The sequence below is a fragment of the Chelonia mydas genome, chromosome 13 (genome assembly GCF_015237465.2).
Source record: "Chelonia mydas isolate rCheMyd1 chromosome 13, rCheMyd1.pri.v2, whole genome shotgun sequence".
Taxonomy (NCBI): Eukaryota; Metazoa; Chordata; order Testudines; family Cheloniidae; genus Chelonia; species Chelonia mydas.
In genome coordinates this window covers 34903458-34924730 of record NC_051253.2, presented here as the reverse complement: position 1 = coordinate 34924730, position 21273 = coordinate 34903458, and the positions used below count along the sequence as shown (strand labels likewise).

At 57.9% G+C, this 21273-nt stretch overlaps 1 protein-coding gene across 1 annotated transcript; it reads right to left on the bottom strand.

Moving 5' to 3' along the window:
• Window positions 1-351: 351 nt before the first annotated feature.
• LOC102942122 (solute carrier family 12 member 3) lies at window positions 352-20780 on the bottom strand. The gene is made up of 26 exons (XM_043526829.1): window positions 20490-20780; window positions 20075-20206; window positions 19879-19954; window positions 19569-19664; window positions 18672-18811; window positions 9018-9128; window positions 8764-8875; window positions 8550-8680; window positions 8374-8458; window positions 8036-8196; window positions 7649-7756; window positions 7111-7234; window positions 6899-7000; window positions 5027-5182; window positions 4821-4920; window positions 4496-4607; window positions 4273-4401; window positions 3707-3813; window positions 3433-3515; window positions 3159-3230; window positions 2825-2929; window positions 2318-2429; window positions 1982-2068; window positions 1475-1610; window positions 1252-1319; window positions 352-896 (listed from the first exon to the last, which is right to left on the bottom strand). Exons 1-26 carry the CDS (start codon window positions 20778-20780, stop codon window positions 755-757), a joined length of 3078 nt encoding a protein of 1025 aa, XP_043382764.1. The 3' UTR covers window positions 352-754.
• Window positions 20781-21273: the final 493 nt, after the last annotated feature.

Here is a 21273-nt window from a genome sequence, read left to right as displayed (position 1 = left end):
GGGTACTCAGCCTGCCTTCCTAGCTACCACGGGCTGGGCTAGCATGGGCTGCAGGTCAGGACTGAGGGGTGTACCAGCAGAGTTTGGGGGGGGGGGGGCAGGGCTGGGCTAGCAGGAGCCTGCAGGTCGGGAGTGAGGGGCACTGGCAGAACTGCGGGGAGGAAGGGCCTGCAGGTCAGGAGTAAGGAGTACCAGCAGAGCTGCGGGGGAGCCCAGGGATGGGCTAGGAGAGGGCTGCGGGTCAAGAGTGAGGGGCACCGGCAGAGCTGGTGTGGGGGCAGGGTTTGGCTAGCATGGGCTGTAGGTCAGGACTCAGGTACTGGCAGAGCTGCGGGGGGACAGGGCTGGGGTAGCAAGAGACTGTGGGTCGGAAGTGAGGAGCACTGGCATGGCTGGTGCGGGGGATGGGTGTCAATTGACGGGGTGTCAGGTGTTGTGTAAATAACAATATTTAATATTTACAGTGTGGCGCGGTGGGGGTCGCCCCCGGGCGGGGGCAGAGCACAGCAGGCTCCACCCCAGGTTGTGCATGGGACCCAGGCGTCTGAGTCCCTGTGGCAATGTCGGAGGGGACAGTTGAGCATGCAGAGATGGCAGCACCAGCTCCCTGCCTGGCCCGGAGCAGGGCCACACTCCCAGCTGGCACCGCGGGGCATGGTCTGTCTAGCAGGGCCGGGCCGGGGCTGCTGCTCCACTGCTGGGGAGAGAACCCAGGTTTCCCAGCTACTCCCTTGGGCTCAGCCTGCGACGCCCCCTACTGGCAGTAGAAAGTCAAGGCATCTTGCTGGTTTCCCCGGATGAAGGCAAGGGGCGGGCGCAGATCCCGGGACAGGGTCTCCAGCCAGGCCATGTAGAGGGCACTGGGACAGGCCCCCTTGCGCACCACAGGCAGGCTCCTGCAGGGAGGCATGGGGGTCAGTGACGGGGGGGCACGGGGACAACCCTGAGGGCTCCCATTCCCCCACCCCCAAGGCAGGACCATAGGGCAATCCCCCAGGGCAATGATCACTCCCCCTCCCCTCCCCCCAGCCAGGGAACCCAGGGCACAGCCCTTACCCTATGGTCTGTTCCTTCTGCTGCCCTGGCGCATGCAGGCCGGCTCCCCCACTAGCCGCCTGGTCTACCCACTAGCCCCATGACCCGCTGCCTGCAGGGGGCCTCTCCCCCATCCCTGGTTCTGCACTGAGACAGGGCCAGGATCACGCAGACCGACTGGGCGCTGTCCCACATGGGGATGGAGCCAACACTCACATGACGATCAGGGCGGCGTTCCGGGAATTCTCCTGCAGGATTTCGTGGAGCCGGACCTGCTGCTCCGACTGTGGGGGGAGAGTGAGAGGGGGTGGCGGTGTGCCCAGCCTCCCCTGAGCCAGGCCAGAACCCGGGAGTCCTGGCTCCCAACCCATCCCCACTCCAACAACTGGACCCCATTTCCCTCCCAGAGCTAGGCTAGAACCCAGGCGTCCGGTCTCACCTTTTTTCTGTAGACCCGCAGATCCTCGTCCGACACCTTCCAGGGTGTCTCCCTCCGCAGGGCCTCCATTGCCTCGGGGCTGCGCTGCCCTTCATTGAGCCGGAATGGGGCCACCAGGTCCTCAAACTCCTTCAGGCTGGGGGCAAAGCACAGGGTTGGGGACAGCTGGACCCACCTGGAGGGCTGGGCAGAGGGGACTGGGAGCCAGGACTCTGGGCTCCCCTTCCTGGCTCTGGGAGGGGACTGGGGTCTAGTGGGTTAGAGCAGTGGGGTGGGAGCCAGGATTCCTGGGTTCTATTCTCCTTGCCCAGAGAGCTGTAGGGATCCTTCACTGGGGGTGGTGCCAGGGAGGTGGAGTGCATTTCAGGGGTTCTCTTAGGCCCTGGGAGCAAGCCTGGTGCCTTTCCCCCGCCCCCCAGGCAGTGGGAAGCCCAGGGAATGGGGGTAGGCCTGAGGCCCCCCCCCCCCGAGAAGTGGGGGGTGGGGAATCGCGGTGGGGGGACTCACCTGCTCTCCTCCGGCTGCCAGGCCACGTGGGGCAGCACCAGCACCTCACTGAAACCCAGGCGGAACTTGCTGAGCAGCAGCTGGATCCTGTGAGGCAGAGGGGGAGCAATGGGCCTGTGGGCGGGGGGAGGGGAATGCAGGGGCTCCCAGGAGGGGGAGGAGCAGGGGAAATGCAGGTGGCCAATGTTGGAGGTGGGAATTCAGGGGGCCTGCGGGAGGGGGACCACGGGGGGGGGGAGGGAATGCGAGGGGTGGGAATTCAGGGGACCCGGGGGAGAGGAGAATGCGGGGGGCAGGAATTCAGGGGGCCCGCGGGGCCGAGGCAGGTTCCCTTACTCCTGGCGCTGCTGCTCGGCGCTGCCCAGGTGGCCGCTGACGAAGACCCGGACCCGGCAGCGGCTCCAGCGCTTGCGGCGGCTCAGCAGGTAGGGGACCAGCAGGGTGAGCCCTGGGGGGAGACAGCGTCAGGGGGCAGCCGGCCGGGGGGAGCAGGCCAGGGGTGAAGGGCGGGGGGACTGGCAGGTTGGAGGCAGGCTCTTGGGGCCTGGGGGCTGCCAGGAGGTGAGAGGGCTGAAGAAGTGATGGGGGGGCTTTCAAGGGATGGGCGGGGGCTGTTAGAGGCTAGGGGTCGGGGGGGTGGAAAGATGGCAGGGGAGGGGAGCTGTAGGAGAGAGGGCTGACAGAAGAAGGGGCTTGACAAGGGGAGGGGGCTGGCAGGGGTGGGGGTCTGATGGAGGGAGGGGATTGGGGGGCGGGCAGGGGGGCTGCCAGGGGAGGGGGCTGGGGGGTTTGGGGGAGGGAGGAGGTTGGGGAGCTGGTAGGGGAGCTGCGGGGGGCACCCACCCCCATCATCAAAGAGCCAGTAGACATCCACACATCTCTTCTTCTGCTGGGCCTGGAAGTGGGTCTCAGTGAGCTCGTCCGCACCCAGCACCTTCACGCTGCTGCCTGTAGGCACATGGGGCAGGTGGGGCAGGGCGACCCACAGGCTCGGGTCAGGATGGTGCCCCAGGGCCTCGCCTGGCCTGGCGTGGGCCCAGTGCCCCTGGCTGCTACCCACAGCCCCCTCCCTCACTGCCCTGCCCCCAGCTGCTTCAGTTCCTGCCCCCCTACACAGCCCCCTCTGCCCCTCATCCCTGTCCCCCTCCATTGCCTCCCCACCTACTGCCCCCCTCACCTGCATTGCCCAACTCCTGTCTCTGCTTCTCCCCCTGCAGCGCTGCCTCGGGGTCTCCAAATGCGGGGTTCACTGGGGAGAAGAGGGTTAGACAGCTGAGGAGAGCCACACGGTCCCCAGCCGCCCCTGGCCGCACAGCCCCCCCCCCAGGGGAACAGGGCAGGCAGAGTGTGCTGGTGGAGGTTACTGCTGCCCCCTATTGGCAGGGCCCTGCCCAGGCATATCCATGGGTCTGTGTCCATCTGCCCTCCCCCAGCCCACCCCCGATACTCACCATAGGCCCGCACCGTCTGTGACACATCCAGCCCATCCTTCATCCTCAGCACACACACCCCGGCCTGGCCGTCGAACGCATCACTGTGGGCACAGAGTGGGGTCAGGGGGTGTTGCTGGGGGTCCCAGGCCCCTCAAGGGCCTTCAGCCCTGCTACTACCTGGGAGGTGCCAGAAAGGGGGTGTTGCCCCCCCAGGGAGTCCTCCCCACTCTGGGGCAGCCACCCCAGCCCCCCACTCCACTGCTACCCCCTGAGCCCAGCCCAGCCCCCTTACTGTATGGTGGCCACATAGTTCTCCAGGTTGTGGGGCGAGTCCGTCTGCCAATTCTGCTTGTAGCCCAGCACGACCGTGTTGGGTTTGAGACGCCCCAGCCCGGACACCTGGGGAAAATCACAGGTGAGACTGGGACAATGCTTGGGGGATGACACACAGTGCAGCAGGGCAGGCTGCACTCGCTACGAGGCAGTGTGGTGCATGCACAGCACAGCGCTCATCTGCTCCAGCAGGGGGCAGCGCACAGAGCAGGGCCTGTCCCCTCCAGCAGGGCTCACCCCCTCCAGCAGGGGGCACTGGGACACACACAGATGCACAGAGCAGGGCTCAGCCCCTCCAGCAGGGGGCACTGGGAGACACGCACACACAGAGCAGGGTTCAGCCCCTCCAGCAGGGGGCACAGGGACACACACAGAGCAGGGTTCAGCCCCTCCAGCAGGGGGCACAGGGACACACACACAGCAGGGCTCAGCCCCTCCAGCAGGGGGCACAGGGACACACACACAGCAGGGCTCAGCACCTCCAGCAGGGGGCACTGGGACACACACACACACACACACACACACCTGCATGAGGCTGTGGGCTCCGCTGCGCAGGTCCGGGGCGGTGATGAGGGTGTAGAAGGATCGCACCTTGCGCCTGTTCAGCCACTCGACGTGCTCCTCTGAGTCGCTGTCCCCCGGGGTGTCCTGTGGCTGGGAGAGGCAAGGGGAGGGTTAGGGGGCAGGATCCTGGGCCTGCAACTCCCCTCCTTGAGGCCCCTCCTCCCCCCAGCATCCCCATACTCACCCCAGCCACGTTCCCACAGATCATGAGGCTGACCCCCTTGGTGAAGGCACTGACAAAATCCACCAGAGCTGGCCGGAAGCTGGGGGGACCCGTTAGCACCAGGCACTGAGGGCTGGAAGAGAGGGAGAGTTGGGACACTCCAGAGAGGGGCACTCTCCGCACAGAGAGACTGCTGCCCGAAATGCCCAAGCATTATTCTCAGAATTTGTTATAGAGCCTAGCACCACCTGTTCTAACCATTAGACCCCAATCTGCTCCCAGAGCCAGGCATGGAACCGAGGAGTCCTGGCTCCCAGCCCCCCGGCTTTCAGCCAGCCAGGCCTACCGGAAGTTCTTGACATGCTCCTCCACTTGGGTGAGGCTGACGGAGTAGGACAAGGCCATGCTGTAGGTCCCGGCCTGCACGGAGGAGCCCCAGTTGACGTCTGTGGGGAGGAGCAAGAGGATGCAGAGACGCAGAGGAAAGCTTGTTCGGTCTGGCTGACACCCAGGTCTTCCTGTCCCCTTCCACCGCCCCAGTGCCTCTCTTACCTGGCTTCTTGTAGCTGACGTAGGCCAAGCTGACCAGGATAATGCCCACTACGATGAGGGCCGCCCACCAGGTCAGCAGGAACATGATGACCACAGAGACCACGGCCCCGAAGAGGGCGCTCCACTTGCTGAAGTAGCGGAAAGAGGGTCGCCAGCCTGGGGGGAGAGAGAGTGAAAGGCTGTGCCCAGCCCCACATGTCAGACCCCCCAACCCAGCCTAGCTCCCCACATGGTCAGGGCAACAGTAACCACCCTGCCCAGCTCAGCATGTCCAGCTCAAACCACTTGGCCCTACACCGCCTGGCTCCTGCAACTCAACTCAACTCAACCCTCCGTCACCTGGCTCCTCCAACCCAACTCAACCCTATGCCGCCCAACTCCTTCAATCCTACACTGCCCAGCTCCTCCAACTTGACCCTATGCCACCCGGCTCCTGCAACCTAACTCAACCCTACCCTGCCTGGCTCCTCCAACCCAACTCAACCCTACGCTGCCTGGCTCCTCCAACCCAACTCAACCCTATGCCGCCCAACTCCTTCAACCCTACACTGCCCAGCTCCTCCAACTTGACCCTACGCCACCCGGCTCCTGCAACCTAACTCAACCCTACGCCACCCGGCTCCTGCAACCTAACTCAACCCTACCCTGCCTGGCTCCTCCAACCCAACTCAACCCTATGCTGCCTGGCTCCTCCAACCCAACTCAACCCTACGCTGCCTGGCTCCTCCAACCCAACTCAACCCTACCCTACCCGGCTCCTCCAACCCAACCCTACACTGCCTGGCTCCTCCAACCCAACTCAACCCTACCCTACCCAGCTCCTCCAACCCAACCCAACCCTACACTGCCTGGCTCCTCCAACCCAACTCAACCCTACACTGCCTGGCTCCTTCAACCCAACTCAACCTTCCACCGCCTGGCTCCTCCAACCCAACTCAACCCTACCCTACCCAGCTCCTCCAACCCAACCCAACCCTACACTGCCTGGCTCCTCCAACCCAACTCAACCCTACGCTGCCTGGCTCCTCCAACCCAACTCAACCCTACGCTGCCTGGCTCCTCCAACCCAACTCAACCCTACGCTGCCTGGCTCCTCCAACCCAACCCAACCCTACACTGCCTGGCTCCTTCAACCCAACTCAACCTTCCACCGCCTGGCTCCTCCAACCCAACTCAATCCTACGCTGCCCAACTCCTTCAATCCTACACTGCCCAGCTCCTCCAACTCGACCCTATGCCACCCGGCTCCTTCAGCCTAACTCAACCCTACCCTGCCCAGCTCCTCCAACCCAACCCAACACTGCCCAACTTCTCCAACCCAACCTGCTCAGCCCTATGCAGCCCTCCAACTCTCTGCTCAACCCAACACCCTTCCAACTCAGTCCAACTGTATTCTACCCATCTCTAACTCAACTCTCCTTCCTGCGCAACTCCTCCAACTCAACCCAGCTCAATCCTTCCAACTCCTACACACCTCTACGCTACTCAGCCCAACCCTTCAAACCGAACTATGCCCTTCTCACACCAACCCTTAGAACCAATCTCAGCTCTCCCCTACCCAGCTCCAACTCAACCCACTCTGCCCACTCAATCTCTACCCTACGTCAATAAACATATCCCTTTCAACCCAACACCAATCAACACATAACCCATCCAATCCAGCCTCACTCTACCGACCCTCCCAATTCAACACAAACAACCTATCTGATCCAACTCAACCTGCTCCCTCCTACTCTGCTCAAGAATTCCCATGCCAGACACCAGCCTGAGCTTGGTTTGATCCCTGGTGCCAGACGTGACAAACCTCAACTGAACACCTCACCCAAGCCCTCTGTGCCCCTGCCCCTACAGCTGCTGGGGCTCCTGCTGTACCTGGGGAGCTGGTGACTGTGGCATGGAAGCAGCTGAAGTTGATGAGGGCGTAGGAGCAAAGGAAGAAGTTGGAGATGATGGGGGCGATGGTGTTGAGCTCAGCTGTGGGTGCAATGGAGAGATGGGTCAATATGGGGGCGCATTCCCATCCCACAGCAGGGAGGAGATGGTCCCCTTCCACTTGGCCCAGGGGGGAGCGTGACCCCACTCACCAATGAGTATGAAGGCGATGGCCAGGACAAAGGTGAGCATGTAGCCCCGGAGCGGCTCGTTGTTCTTGCCGTAGCCCTTGGCGAAAAAGCCGATGACGGGGTACAGCTTATCTTGGCACAGGCACTGCGGGGGACAGGCACAGGCAAGGTGGGGCGTTCAGTGGGAGCAGAGCTACGGGTCACAGAACGGGCACAGGGCCAGGGTGGGAAGTGGGAGGCTGGGTTGGGATGAATTTGGGCTGCGATGATCCGAATAAGAGGTGAGGACTAAAGAGTTGTTTGGAGGGATAGTGGGGGTGTTCTTGGGGTTTGGGTGTGTCACTGAAGGTTGTGAGGTTTTCAGAAGTACGGGTGTCTCTGGCAGTGATTTTGGGGCATTGCAGAGCACATCATTGAGGGTGGTGTTGGGTGGGCAACTGTTGCGGGTGTGGTATGGATGGAAGGGGTATGTTTGGGTGTCAGTTGGGGTGCTGCAGTTACTGAGGCTGTAGCTGGGGTGTTCTGTTGTCGGGCCCCCTCCCCTGACACCCAGACTCACCTGGAAGACCTTGGGGGCTGAGACCAGGCAGGCCAGGGCAGAGGAGAGGGTGGCAGCGAAGATCCCAGCCGTGATGAGGGGACTGAAGCCGGACACCATGCTCATGGTCTGGGAGGGAGACAGACCCCAGGATGGGGGGAATCAGAAAGAGACATCCCTGGCTTGCCTCTCCCATCACCCATAGCTCCCATCCCATGCTCCAAATGCTCCCCATCCCCATCGGTGATGGCTCCTCCCCCTCAATGCTCCTCCCCCAGTCCCACCCCCTCAGTGCTGGCTCTTCCTCCAGTCCCACCCACTCAATACTGGCTCCTCTCCCAGTCCCTCCCTGTCAGTGCTGGCTCCTCCCTCAGTCCCACCCCCTCAGTGCTGGCTCCTCCCCGCTACCTGATAGTTGTTGGCCAGGCCGTACTCGCAGGTGCCGGCCTGGGTGCACTCGGTGAAGTTCCAGCCGTAGCCACACCCGAGGCCCAGGCAGCCATCCGTGGCGTTGGGGGAGCCCAGCGTGTCGTTCAGACTCCCGGACGCATCACGCACCATGCACGACCCTGCGGGGATGAGGCAAATGAATGACCACCTCCCCAGGACCTAGTGTCCCCCCCCAGCAACTCCCCTGGCAACCAAGTACCGCCACAGTGACCTCCCTCAGGATGTAGAGCCCCTGTCCACTCCCTGCAGCATGGCACCCCCTAGAGAGCCCTGCCCCCCATTCCCTGCCCCGTTACCTATGGTAGCTGAGATGGCCAGGTAGGAGAGCGTGGTCCAGAAGATGGCCAGCAGGGTGCCCTTGGGGATAGCTACCGCTGGGTCCTACAAATGAGGATAATGGGATGGTTATTGTGGCCCATAACTCTGGGGGGGCCCTGGTGGAGCTGTTGGGCCTGGGGGGCCAGAAGCTCACCTTGAGGTCGCCTGAGATGTTGGCACCAGCCAGGATACCAGTGGCTGAGGGGAAGAAGATGGAGAACATGCCAAAGAAGTTGCCTGATTCGCCCCGCCACTCCGGCCCGATGTTCTCCAGGAAGATGTCCCCTGCGGGAAGGGAGAGGGCAAGGTTAAGAGGGGCTGTGCTGCCCAAGAGGGCCTCCAGTGGTGGGGAGTTCCACCAGCCCTACCTCGGTAACTGAAGTAGCCTTTGGACATCTTCTCCTCCGTGGCTGGAATCAGGGTTCCCACGAAGTAGTTGATGAAGGAGACCATGATGACGAAGAAAAAGACAACCTGGGCCTGCAAGAGGGCAGGGAGAAGGGCTGAGAACCCAGGGGTCCTGGCTCTCAGCCCCTCCCCCGCTCTAACCCACTAGACCCCACTCCCCTCAGAGCTGGGTATGGAACCCAGGAGTCCTGGCTCCCAGCCCCTCCCCCAGTACCTTGGCTTCCCACTCCATGCCAGCCAGCGCGATGCCCAACAACACTGTCACCGTGATGACGCCCACGATCCGGATGTCGTTCACGGGGTCTGTCATCACCGCGTCGAACTCCTGGGGGGCAGGTATATGGAGACGAGTTTGTGGGGGCCAGGAGGGGAAAGGGCAGGGCAGGGAGTCAGAGAAAGGAGTGGAGGGGCCCAAGTATGGGAAGTGGGACAGCTGGGCCCAGCGTGGGGTGCGGGAGAGCAGAGAGAGACCAACAGCAGATTGTGGAGCCCGGGGTTGGGGTGGGGCAGGGCTGGGGGCTCAATGGGGCCCACGTACCAGCAGCTCGTAGTGCATGCTGTAGATAAGGTCACCCTTCTCGCAGACGACAGGTGGGTTTGGGGGTGGCAGGGTGAGGGGCAGTAGAGCTGGGAAAGGGACTTGTGCAGGTGTGTGCAGGCCGGTATGGAGGGGTGGGGTAGGGATGGGGCTAAAGCTAGGATTAAGGTTAGAGTTGGGATTGAGGTCAAGGGTTAGGTTCGTAGTTCTAGCATTAGGGCAGGGGTTAGATAGAGGGTTAGGATTTGGTGTAGACTTAGCTCTAGGGTTAGATGTAGGGGTATGGGTGGGTCAGGATTAGAGTTTAGGGTTAGGGTTAGCGTTCAGGGTGAGGGTTTAGGGTTAGGGGTTAGAGTTAATGTTCAGGTTTAGGGGTTAGGGTTAGTGTTCGGGGTTAGGGTTGGGGTTAGGGTTTAGGGTTAGCGGTCAGGTTAGGGGTTAAGGGTTTGGAGTTAGGGGATAGGGTTAGGGTTTAGGGTTAGCGTTCAGGGTGAGGGTTTAGGGTTAGGGGTTAGAGTTAATGTTCAGGTTTAGGGGTTAGGGTTAGTGTTCGGGGTTAGGGTTGGGGTTAGGGTTTAGGGTTAGCGGTCAGGTTAGGGGTTAAGGGTTTGGAGTTAGGGGATAGGGTTAGGGGTTAGGGTTAGCGTTCAGGGTGAGGGTTTAGGGTTAGGGGTTAGAGTTAATGTTCAGGTTTAGGGGTTAGGGTTAGTGTTCGGGGTTAGGGTTGGGGTTAGGGTTTAGGGTTAGCGGTCAGGTTAGGGGTTAAGGGTTTGGAGTTAGGGGATAGGGTTAGGGGTTAGGGTTAGCGTTCAGGGGTGAGGGTTTAGGGTTAGGGGTTAGAGTTAATGTTCAGGTTTAGGGGTTAGGGTTAGTGTTCGGGGTTAGGGTTGGGGTTAGGGTTTAGGGTTAGCGGTCAGGTTAGGGGTTAAGGGTTTGGAGTTAGGGGATAGGGTTAGGGGTTAGGGTTAGCGTTCAGGGTGAGGGTTTAGGGTTAGGGGTTAGAGTTAATGTTCAGGTTTAGGGGTTAGGGTTAGTGTTCGGGGTTAGGGTTGGGGTTAGGGTTTAGGGTTAGCGGTCAGGATTAGGGGTTAAGGGTTTGGAGTTAGGGGATAGGGTTAGGGGTTAGGGTTAGCGTTCAGGGTGAGGGTTTAGGGTTAGGGGTTAGAGTTAATGTTCAGGTTTAGGGGTTAGGGTTAGTGTTCGGGGTTAGGGTTGGGGTTAGGGTTTAGGGTTAGCGGTCAGGTTAGGGGTTAAGGGTTTGGAGTTAGGGGATAGGGTTAGGGTTTAGGGTTAGCGTTCAGGGTGAGGGTTTAGGGTTAGGGCTTAGAGTTAATGTTCAGGTTTAGGGGTTAGGGTTAGTGTTCCGGGTTAGGGTTGGGGTTAGGGTTTAGGGTTAGCGGTCAGGTTAGGGGTTAAGGGTTTGGAGTTAGGGGATAGGGTTAGGGTTTAGGGTTAGCGTTCAGGGGTTAGGGTTTAGGGTTAGGGGTTAGAGTTAATGTTCAGGTTTAGGGGTTAGGGTTAGTGTTCGGGGTTAGGGTTGGGGTTAGGGTTTAGGGTTAGCGGTCAGGTTAGGGGTTAAGGGTTTGGAGTTAGGGGATAGGGTTAGGGGTTAGGGTTAGCGTTCAGGGTGAGGGGTTAGGGTTAGGGGTTAGAGTTAATGTTCAGGTTTAGGGGTTAGGGTTAGTGTTCGGGGTTAGGGTTGGGGTTAGGGTTTAGGGTTAGCGGTCAGGTTAGGGGTTAAGGGTTTGGAGTTAGGGGATAGGGTTAGGGGTTAGGGTTAGCGTTCAGGGTGAGGGTTTAGGGTTAGGGGTTAGAGTTAATGTTCAGGTTTAGGGGTTAGGGTTAGTGTTCGGGGTTAGGGTTGGGGTTAGGGTTTAGGGTTAGCGGTCAGGTTAGGGGTTAAGGGTTTGGAGTTAGGGGATAGGGTTAGGGTTTAGGGTTAGCGTTCAGGGTGAGGGTTTAGGGTTAGGGGTTAGAGTTAATGTTCAGGTTTAGGGGTTAGGGTTAGTGTTCGGGGTTAGGGTTGGGGTTAGGGTTTAGGGTTAGCGGTCAGGTTAGGGGTTAAGGGTTTGGAGTTAGGGGATAGGGTTAGGGTTTAGGGTTAGCGTTCAGGGTGAGGGTTTAGGGTTAGGGGTTAGAGTTAATGTCAGGTTTAGGGGTTAGGGTTAGTGTTCGGGGTTAGGGTTGGGTTAGGGTTTAGGGTTAGCGGTCAGGTTAGGGGTTAAGGGTTTGGAGTTAGGGGATAGGGTTAGGGGTTAGGGTTAGCGTTCAGGGTGAGGGTTTAGGGTTAGGGGTTAGAGTTAATGTTCAGGTTTAGGGGTTAGGGTTAGTGTTCGGGGTTAGGGTTGGGGTTAGGGTTTAGGGTTAGCGGTCAGGTTAGGGGTTAAGGGTTTGGAGTTAGGGGATAGGGTTAGGGTTAGGGTTAGCGTTCAGGGTGAGGGTTTAGGGTTAGGGGTTAGAGTTAATGTTCAGGTTTAGGGGTTAGGGTTAGTGTTCGGGGTTAGGGTTGGGGTTAGGGTTTAGGGTTAGCGGTCAGGTTAGGGGTTAAGGGTTTGGAGTTAGGGGATAGGGTTAGGGTTTAGGGTTAGCGTTCAGGGTGAGGGTTTAGGGTTAGGGGTTAGAGTTAATGTTCAGGTTTAGGGGTTAGGGTTAGTGTTCGGGGTTAGGGTTGGGGTTAGGGTTTAGGGTTAGCGGTCAGGTTAGGGGTTAAGGGTTTGGAGTTAGGGGATAGGGTTAGGGGTTAGGGTTAGCGTTCAGGGTGAGGGTTTAGGGTTAGGGGTTAGAGTTAATGTTCAGGTTTAGGGGTTAGGGTTAGTGTTCGGGGTTAGGGTTGAGGGTTAGGGTTTAGGGTTAGCGGTCAGGTTAGGGGTTAAGGGTTTGGAGTTAGGGGATAGGGTTAGGGGTTAGGGTTAGCGTTCAGGGTGAGGGTTTAGGGTTAGGGGTTAGAGTTAATGTTCAGGTTTAGGGGTTAGGGTTAGTGTTCGGGGTTAGGGTTGGGGTTAGGGTTTAGGGTTAGCGGTCAGGTTAGGGGTTAAGGGTTTGGAGTTAGGGGATAGGGTTAGGGTTAGGGTTAGCGTTCAGGGTGAGGGTTTAGGGTTAGGGGTTAGAGTTAATGTTCAGGTTTAGGGGTTAGGGTTAGTGTTCGGGGTTAGGGTTGGGGTTAGGGTTTAGGGTTAGCGGTCAGGTTAGGGGTTAAGGGTTTGGAGTTAGGGGATAGGGTTAGGGTTTAGGGTTAGCGTTCAGGGTGAGGGTTTAGGGTTAGGGGTTAGAGTTAATGTTCAGGTTTAGGGGTTAGGGTTAGTGTTCGGGGTTAGGGTTGGGGTTAGGGTTTAGGGTTAGCGGTCAGGTTAGGGGTTAAGGGTTTGGAGTTAGGGTTGGGGTTAGGGTTTAGGGTTAGCGGTCAGGTTAGGGGTTAAGGGTTTGGAGTTAGGGGATAGGGTTAGGGGTTAGGGTTAGCGTTCAGGGTGAGGGTTTAGGGTTAGGGGTTAGAGTTAATGTTCAGGTTAGGGGTTAGGGTTAGTGTTCGGGGTTAGGGTTGGGGTTAGGGTTTAGGGTTAGCGGTCAGGTTAGGGGTTAAGGGTTTGGAGTTAGGGGATAGGGTTAGGGTTTAGGGTTAGCGTTCAGGGTGAGGGTTTAGGGTTAGGGGTTAGAGTTAATGTTCAGGTTTAGGGGTTAGGGTTAGTGTTCGGGGTTAGGGTTGGGGTTAGGGTTTAGGGTTAGCGGTCAGGTTAGGGGTTAAGGGTTTGGAGTTAGGGGATAGGGTTAGGGTTTAGGGTTAGCGTTCAGGGTGAGGGTTTAGGGTTAGGGGTTAGAGTTAATGTTCAGGTTTAGGGGTTAGGGTTAGTGTTCGGGGTTAGGGTTGGGGTTAGGGTTTAGGGTTAGCGGTCAGGTTAGGGGTTAAGGGTTTGGAGTTAGGGGATAGGGTTAGGGTTTAGGGTTAGCGTTCAGGGTGAGGGTTTAGGGTTAGGGGTTAGAGTTAATGTTCAGGTTTAGGGGTTAGGGTTAGTGTTCGGGGTTAGGGTTGGGGTTAGGGTTTAGGGTTAGCGGTCAGGTTAGGGGTTAAGGGTTTGGAGTTAGGGGATAGGGTTAGGGTTTAGGGTTAGCGTTCGGGGTGAGGGTTTAGGGTTAGGGGTTAGAGTTAATGTTCAGGTTTAGGGGTTAGGGTTAGTGTTCGGGGTTAGGGTTGGGGTTAGGGTTTAGGGTTAGCGGTCAGGTTAGGGGTTAAGGGTTTGGAGTTAGGGGATAGGGTTAGGGGTTAGGGTTAGCGTTCAGGGTGAGGGTTTAGGGTTAGGGGTTAGAGTTAATGTTCAGGTTTAGGGGTTAGGGTTAGTGTTCGGGGTTAGGGTTGGGGTTAGGGTTTAGGGTTAGCGGTCAGGTTAGGGGTTAAGGGTTTGGAGTTAGGGGATAGGGTTAGGGTTAGGGTTAGCGTTCAGGGTGAGGGTTTAGGGTTAGGGGTTAGAGTTAATGTTCAGGTTTAGGGGTTAGGGTTAGTGTTCGGGGTTAGGGTTGGGGTTAGGGTTTAGGGTTAGCGGTCAGGTTAGGGGTTAAGGGTTTGGAGTTAGGGGATAGGGTTAGGGTTTAGGGTTAGCGTTCAGGGTGAGGGTTTAGGGTTAGGGGTTAGAGTTAATGTTCAGGTTTAGGGGTTAGGGTTAGTGTTCGGGGTTAGGGTTGGGGTTAGGGTTTAGGGTTAGCGGTCAGGTTAGGGGTTAAGGGTTTGGAGTTAGGGGATAGGGTTAGGGGTTAGGGTTAGCGTTCAGGGTGAGGGTTTAGGGTTAGGGGTTAGAGTTAATGTTCAGGTTTAGGGGTTAGGGTTAGTGTTCGGGGTTAGGGTTGGGGTTAGGGTTTAGGGTTAGCGGTCAGGTTAGGGGTTAAGGGTTTGGAGTTAGGGGATAGGGTTAGGGGTTAGGGTTAGCGTTCAGGGTGAGGGTTTAGGGTTAGGGGTTAGAGTTAATGTTCAGGTTTAGGGGTTAGGGTTAGTGTTCGGGGTTAGGGTTGGGGTTAGGGTTTAGGGTTAGCGGTCAGGTTAGGGGTTAAGGGTTTGGAGTTAGGGGATAGGGTTAGGGTTTAGGGTTAGCGTTCAGGGTGAGGGTTTAGGGTTAGGGGTTAGAGTTAATGTTCAGGTTTAGGGGTTAGGGTTAGTGTTCGGGGTTAGGGTTGGGGTTAGGGTTTAGGGTTAGCGGTCAGGTTAGGGGTTAAGGGTTTGGAGTTAGGGGATAGGGTTAGGGTTTAGGGTTAGCGTTCAGGGTGAGGGTTTAGGGTTAGGGGTTAGAGTTAATGTTCAGGTTTAGGGGTTAGGGTTAGTGTTCGGGGTTAGGGTTGGGGTTAGGGTTTAGGGTTAGCGGTCAGGTTAGGGGTTAAGGGTTTGGAGTTAGGGGATAGGGTTAGGGTTTAGGGTTAGCGTTCAGGGTGAGGGTTTAGGGTTAGGGGTTAGAGTTAATGTTCAGGTTTAGGGGTTAGGGTTAGTGTTCGGGGTTAGGGTTGGGGTTAGGGTTTAGGGTTAGCGGTCAGGTTAGGGGTTAAGGGTTTGGAGTTAGGGGATAGGGTTAGGGTTAGGGTTAGCGTTCAGGGTGAGGGTTTAGGGTTAGGGGTTAGAGTTAATGTTCAGGTTTAGGGGTTAGGGTTAGTGTTCGGGGTTAGGGTTGGGGTTAGGGTTTAGGGTTAGCGGTCAGGTTAGGGGTTAAGGGTTTGGAGTTAGGGGATAGGGTTAAGGGTTTGGAGTTAGGGGATAGGGTTAGGGTTTAGGGTTAGCGTTCAGGGTGAGGGTTTAGGGTTAGGGGTTAGAGTTAATGTTCAGGTTTAGGGGTTAGGGTTAGTGTTCGGGGTTAGGGTTGGGGTTAGGGTTTAGGGTTAGCGGTCAGGTTAGGGGTTAAGGGTTTGGAGTTAGGGGATAGGGTTAGGGTTTAGGGTTAGCGTTCAGGGTGAGGGTTTAGGGTTAGGGGTTAGAGTTAATGTTCAGGTTTAGGGGTTAGGGTTAGTGTTCGGGGTTAGGGTTGGGGTTAGGGTTTAGGGTTAGCGGTCAGGTTAGGGGTTAAGGGTTTGGAGTTAGGGGATAGGGTTAGGGTTAGGGTTAGCGTTCAGGGTGAGGGTTTAGGGTTAGGGGTTAGAGTTAATGTTCAGGTTTAGGGGTTAGGGTTAGTGTTCGGGGTTAGGGTTGGGGTTAGGGTTTAGGGTTAGCGGTCAGGTTAGGGGTTAAGGGTTTGGAGTTAGGGGATAGGGTTAGGGTTTAGGGTTAGCGTTCGGGGTGAGGGTTTAGGGTTAGGGGTTAGAGTTAATGTTCAGGTTTAGGGGTTAGGGTTAGTGTTCGGGGTTAGGGTTGGGGTTAGGGTTTAGGGTTAGCGGTCAGGTTAGGGGTTAAGGGTTTGGAGTTAGGGGATAGGGTTAGGGGTTAGGGTTAGCGTTCAGGGTGAGGGTTTAGGGTTAGGGGTTAGAGTTAATGTTCAGGTTTAGGGGTTAGGGTTAGTGTTCGGGGTTAGGGTTGGGGTTAGGGTTTAGGGTTAGCGGTCAGGTTAGGGGTTAAGGGTTTGGAGTTAGGGGATAGGGTTAGGGTTTAGGGTTAGCGTTCGGGGTGAGGGTTTAGGGTTAGGGGTTAGAGTTAATGTTCAGGTTTAGGGGTTAGGGTTAGTGTTCGGGGTTAGGGTTGGGGTTAGGGTTTAGGGTTAGCGGTCAGGTTAGGGGTTAAGGGTTTGGAGTTAGGGGATAGGGTTAGGGTTTAGGGTTAGCGTTCAGGGTGAGGGTTTAGGGTTAGGGGTTAGAGTTAATGTTCAGGTTTAGGGGTTAGGGTTAGTGTTCGGGGTTAGGGTTGAGGTTAGGGTTTAGGGTTAGCAGGTCAGGTTAGGGGTTAAGGGTTTGGAGTTAGGGGATAGGGTTAGGGGTTAGGGTTAGCGTTCAGGGTGAGGGTTTAGGGTTAGGGGTTAGAGTTAATGTTCAGGTTTAGGGGTTAGGGTTAGTGTTCGGGGTTAGGGTTGGGGTTAGGGTTTAGGGTTAGCGGTCAGGTTAGGGGTTAAGGGTTTGGAGTTAGGGGATAGGGTTAGGGGTTAGGGTTAGCGTTCAGGGTGAGGGTTTAGGGTTAGGGGTTAGAGTTAATGTTCAGGTTTAGGGGTTAGGGTTAGTGTTCGGGGTTAGGGTTGGGGTTAGGGTTTAGGGTTAGCGGTCAGGTTAGGGGTTAAGGGTTTGGAGTTAGGGGATAGGGTTAGGGTTTAGGGTTAGCGTTCAGGGTGAGGGTTTAGGGTTAGGGGTTAGAGTTAATGTTCAGGTTTAGGGGTTAGGGTTAGTGTTCGGGGTTAGGGTTGGGGTTAGGGTTTAGGGTTAGCGGTCAGGTTAGGGGTTAAGGGTTTGGAGTTAGGGTTGGGGTTAGGGTTTAGGGTTAGCGGTCAGGTTAGGGGTTAAGGGTTTGGAGTTAGGGGATAGGGTTAGGGGTTAGGGTTAGCGTTCAGGGTGAGGGTTTAGGGTTAGGGGTTAGAGTTAATGTTCAGGTTTAGGGGTTAGGGTTAGTGTTCGGGGTTAGGGTTGGGGTTAGGGTTTAGGGTTAGCGGTCAGGTTAGGGGTTAAGGGTTTGGAGTTAGGGTTGGGGTTAGGGTTTAGGGTTAGCGGTCAGGTTAGGGGTTAAGGGTTTGGAGTTAGGGGATAGGGTTAGGGGTTAGGGTTAGCGTTCAGGGTGAGGGTTTAGGGTTAGGGGTTAGAGTTAATGTTCAGGTTTAGGGGTTAGGGTTAGTGTTCGGGGTTAGGGTTGGGGTTAGGGTTTAGGGTTAGCGGTCAGGTTAGGGGTTAAGGGTTTGGAGTTAGGGTTGGGGTTAGGGTTTAGGGTTAGCGGTCAGGTTAGGGGTTAAGGGTTTGGAGTTAGGGGATAGGGTTAGGGGTTAGGGTTAGCGTTCAGGGTGAGGGTTTAGGGTTAGGGGTTAGAGTTAATGTTCAGGTTTAGGGGTTAGGGTTAGTGTTCGGGGTTAGGGTTGGGGTTAGGGTTTAGGGTTAGCGGTCAGGTTAGGGGTTAAGGGTTTGGAGTTTGGGGATAGGGTTAGGGGTTAGGGTTAGCGTTCAGGGTGAGGGTTTAGGGTTAGGGGTTAGAGTTAATGTTCAGGTTTAGGGGTTAGGGTTAGTGTTCGGGGTTAGGGTTGGGGTTAGGGTTTAGGGTTAGCGGTCAGGTTAGGGGTTAAGGGTTTGGAGTTAGGGGATAGGGTTAGGGTTTAGGGTTAGCGTTCGGGGTGAGGGTTTAGGGTTAGGGGTTAGAGTTAATGTTCAGGTTTAGGGGTTAGGGTTAGTGTTCGGGGTTAGGGTTGGGGTTAGGGTTTAGGGTTAGCGGTCAGGTTAGGGGTTAAGGGTTTGGAGTTAGGGGATAGGGTGAGGGGTTAGGGTTAGCGTTCAGGGTGAGGGTTTAGGGTTAGGGGTTAGAGTTAATGTTCAGGTTTAGGGGTTAGGGTTAGTGTTCGGGGTTAGGGTTGGGGTTAGGGTTTAGGGTTAGCGGTCAGGTTAGGGGTTAAGGGTTTGGAGTTAGGGGATAGGGTTAGGGGTTAGGGTTAGCGTTCAGGGTTAGGGTCAGGGTTGCAAGTTAGGGTTAGAGTTAGGGGTTAAGGGTTTGGGGTTTGGGGTTAGGGTTAGCATTCGGTTTAGGGTTAAGGGGTTAGGGCAGGGGTGGGCAAACTACGGCCCAGGGGCCAAATCTTCCCCTTCAGATGTTTTAATCTGGCCCCTGAGCTCCTGTCAGGGAGTGGGGTCGGGGGCTTGCTCCGCTCCACGCATGCCATGGCTCCCAGAAGCAACAGCATGTCCCTCCTCCATCTCCTAAGCATAGGGGCAGCAAGGGGGCTCTGCACACTGCCCCCACCCCAAGCACCACCCCCACAGCTCCCATTGGCCAGCAACCACAACCAATGGGAGCTGCAGGGGTGGCATCTACGGATGGGGCAGCGCGCAGAGTTGCCTGGCTGCACCTCCACTTAGGAGCCAGAAGGGGGACATGCTGCTGATTCTGGGAACTGCTTGAGGTAAGCACCGCCCAGAGCCTGTACCCCGAGCCACCTCCCCCCACCCCAACCCCCTGCCCCAGCCCTGATCCCCCTCCTACCCTCCAAACCCCTTGGTCCCACGCTCCTGCACCCCAGAGCCCATACCACCAAGCCCTCACCCCACCACCCACAACCCTGCCCCAGCCCGGAGCCTCCTCCCACACACTGAACTCCTCATTTCTGGCCCCACCCCAGAGCCTGCACCCCAACCCCCAATTTCATGAGCATTCATGGCCCACCAGACAATTTCCACACCCAGACGTGGCCCTCGGGCCAAAAAGTTTGCCCACTACTGGGTTAGGGTTATTGTTCAAGGCCAGGCCCCACCTACCAGCAGTAGGTCACGCACAGTCTCGGCGAAGCCCACCACATGCATAGCCACAGCCACAGCATTGGCAAAGGAGAAGAGCAGCCCGATGGATCCGCCCAGCTCGGGGCCCAGGCTGCGCGAGATCAAGAAGTAGGTGCCCCCTGTGCCCAGACAGACAGAGGAACAGCCCGGGGTCAGCAGGGGAGTTGGGACTCTAGGGGCTTGGGAACAGGAAGGACTGTTGGGAGAGCCCTGGGGAGAGTGTGTGCGCATCTGTACTTGTGTGTGTGTGTGTCCCTGCTGCCCCCTGACATTGGGGATGAGCCCTTGTGTGTGTGTGTGTTTTCCCACACCGCCTTCTGGAGGGGACGAGCCCTGCGCTGAGTGTGTGTGTGCGCGCAACCAGTGTATAATTTTAAGTATGTAACTGTGTGTGTGTGAAATTTTGCATGTATAACTGTCCATGTGTGTACCTAAGTGTGTGTGTGATTTTGTGCATGTAGTTGCCTATCTGTGATTTTGCGACTCCGGGATGTAGAATTTCCTGTGTGTAACGCTGAGCTGTGTGGAGCATTGTGTACATACCAGCAGGTGTGTCCGCCGCTGTGTGTCTGATTCCCTGACTCTAGCAGCATATGGCCGTGGTTCAGTCTAACTGTGTGGGACTGGGGCTAGTTTTGTGTCCACACACCTGTGTGTCTCTGCACTTGGGTCTCGTTCTGTAGCACTGTGTGTGGGGGGGGGTTGTCTGTATCTTCCCCCTGGCCAGGTTGAGATAACAGCCCGCCTACTTCTGCCAAAGGGGAGCGCTTCCCTGGCTTCCACGGCCAAGCCCTGCTTGTGTGGCAGCCCCGGTTTGAACCCGCCTCCCTAGCCCCACAGCGCCCCCGGGACGTGGGGTCTGGCCCCGGCTCTCACCTGCTTTCACCTTGCCGTTGGTGGAGATGGCGGAGATGGACAGGCCGGTGATCGTGGTGACCACGGCCGACATGAGGATGATGAGCCATGTCAGCCCTGGGGGGGAGGGGAAGATGGTGAATGGGGGTCTGCGGGCTGAACCCACCCCCAGCCCCCCACTTTACCCTCCCCCATGCTGGGCACCCTCCTGCTCCCATCGGGGAACACCAAGAACCCACCACAAGCTCCCAGCCGGCTTCTTGCTCCTACCCACGAGCAGCTGGTGGTGTTGGAAGGGCCTAGCTGTGGGGCACCCCTGTCCCCCCATTACCTATCCCAGCCTGGGCCGTGATCCAAGGCAGCCGGAGATATAGGATCACGCCCCAGATGTTGAGCATGCACCGGATCTGGGGAGAGAAAAGGGAGGCAGGTGAGATGTGGAACCCAGGAGTCCTGGCTCCCAGCCTGTCCCCCTGCTGACCCACTAGACTTTACCCCCCTCCCAGAGCTGAGGGGTCGCAGTTTACCATCACGCCGGTCACCCAGCCGAACCGGACTGGTTCCGCTTCGGGGCTTGCTGCATCTGGATCCTCCTCATCCCCCTCCTTAGCCCTGGATTCGCCGGGGTCAGGAGCGCCAGGAAACCCAGGCCCATCCTCCTGCATGGATGGGGAAACAGCGTTAGAGCGCCCCCTGCTGAGCCCCCTGCAGCGCAGCGCCCCTGGCCGAGCCCCCTGCTCCCTGCAGCACAGCAGCCCCTGCTGAGTCCCCCGTGCCCTGCAGCCCCTGCTGAGCCCCCCGCTCCCTGCAGCACGGCACCCCCTGCCGATCCCCCCAAGCCCTGCAGCACGGCGCCCCCCGCCGAGCCCCCGCTCCCTGCAGTATGGCATCCCCCAGTGGGCTTCCCTCTCCCCACTCCACACAGTGCCCCTTAGTTCTCACCACATTGCGCAGCACCTCCAGCGAGGGGCGACTCTTGCGGGCCCGCCCAGGTGGGGCTGACTGGGCGTAGAACTCATAGCAGGGGCTGACGTCCATCATGGTTGCGTAGTCCGGGGGGGCCGAGAGGGAGCCACCCTCATTCGCCTGGCCAGAGCCCTCCATGGACGGGGCCGAGGGGCACGGCGGAGGGCTTGCCCCCTCCTTGCCTTTGTCCGGGGCAGGGCCCGTCTGGAGCTTCCGCACCTTGAACCGACCCAAGGCCAGAACTGTCTTGTAGGCTGGGGAGTCCATGGGGGTGCCGGGTCCACCTGGGGGTAAAGGGGGAATCCAGTACTCTGGGCAGGAAAGGGTCAAACTCACCCCACCCCACCCACTGAGCAGACCCCGTCCCCACCAGCAGGGGGCAGCAGGGTCACACACACGCGCACACACACACTCTCTCTCTCTCTCTCTGAGTTGTTCTTTCCATTTTAAAGATTGTGAAACTGGGGACAGAACACAGGAGTCCTGGCTCTCAGCTCCTCCCCCTCCACACACTCTAACCACTAGACCCCACTCCCCTACCAGAGCTAGGAGAGAACCCAGGAGTCCTGGCTCCCAATCCCCCACCACCACCTCGCTCTAACCACTAGACCCCACTTCCCTCCCAGAGCTGGGGGCTGGGGGGCTGAGAGCCAGGACTCCTGGGTTGCCTTTCCTCAGGGTGGTGGAAGATGCAGATGGACAGACAAACCACCCCCCACCCCGCTGTCCCCCAGTACCTGCTGCCTGTCCGCTGGCCCTG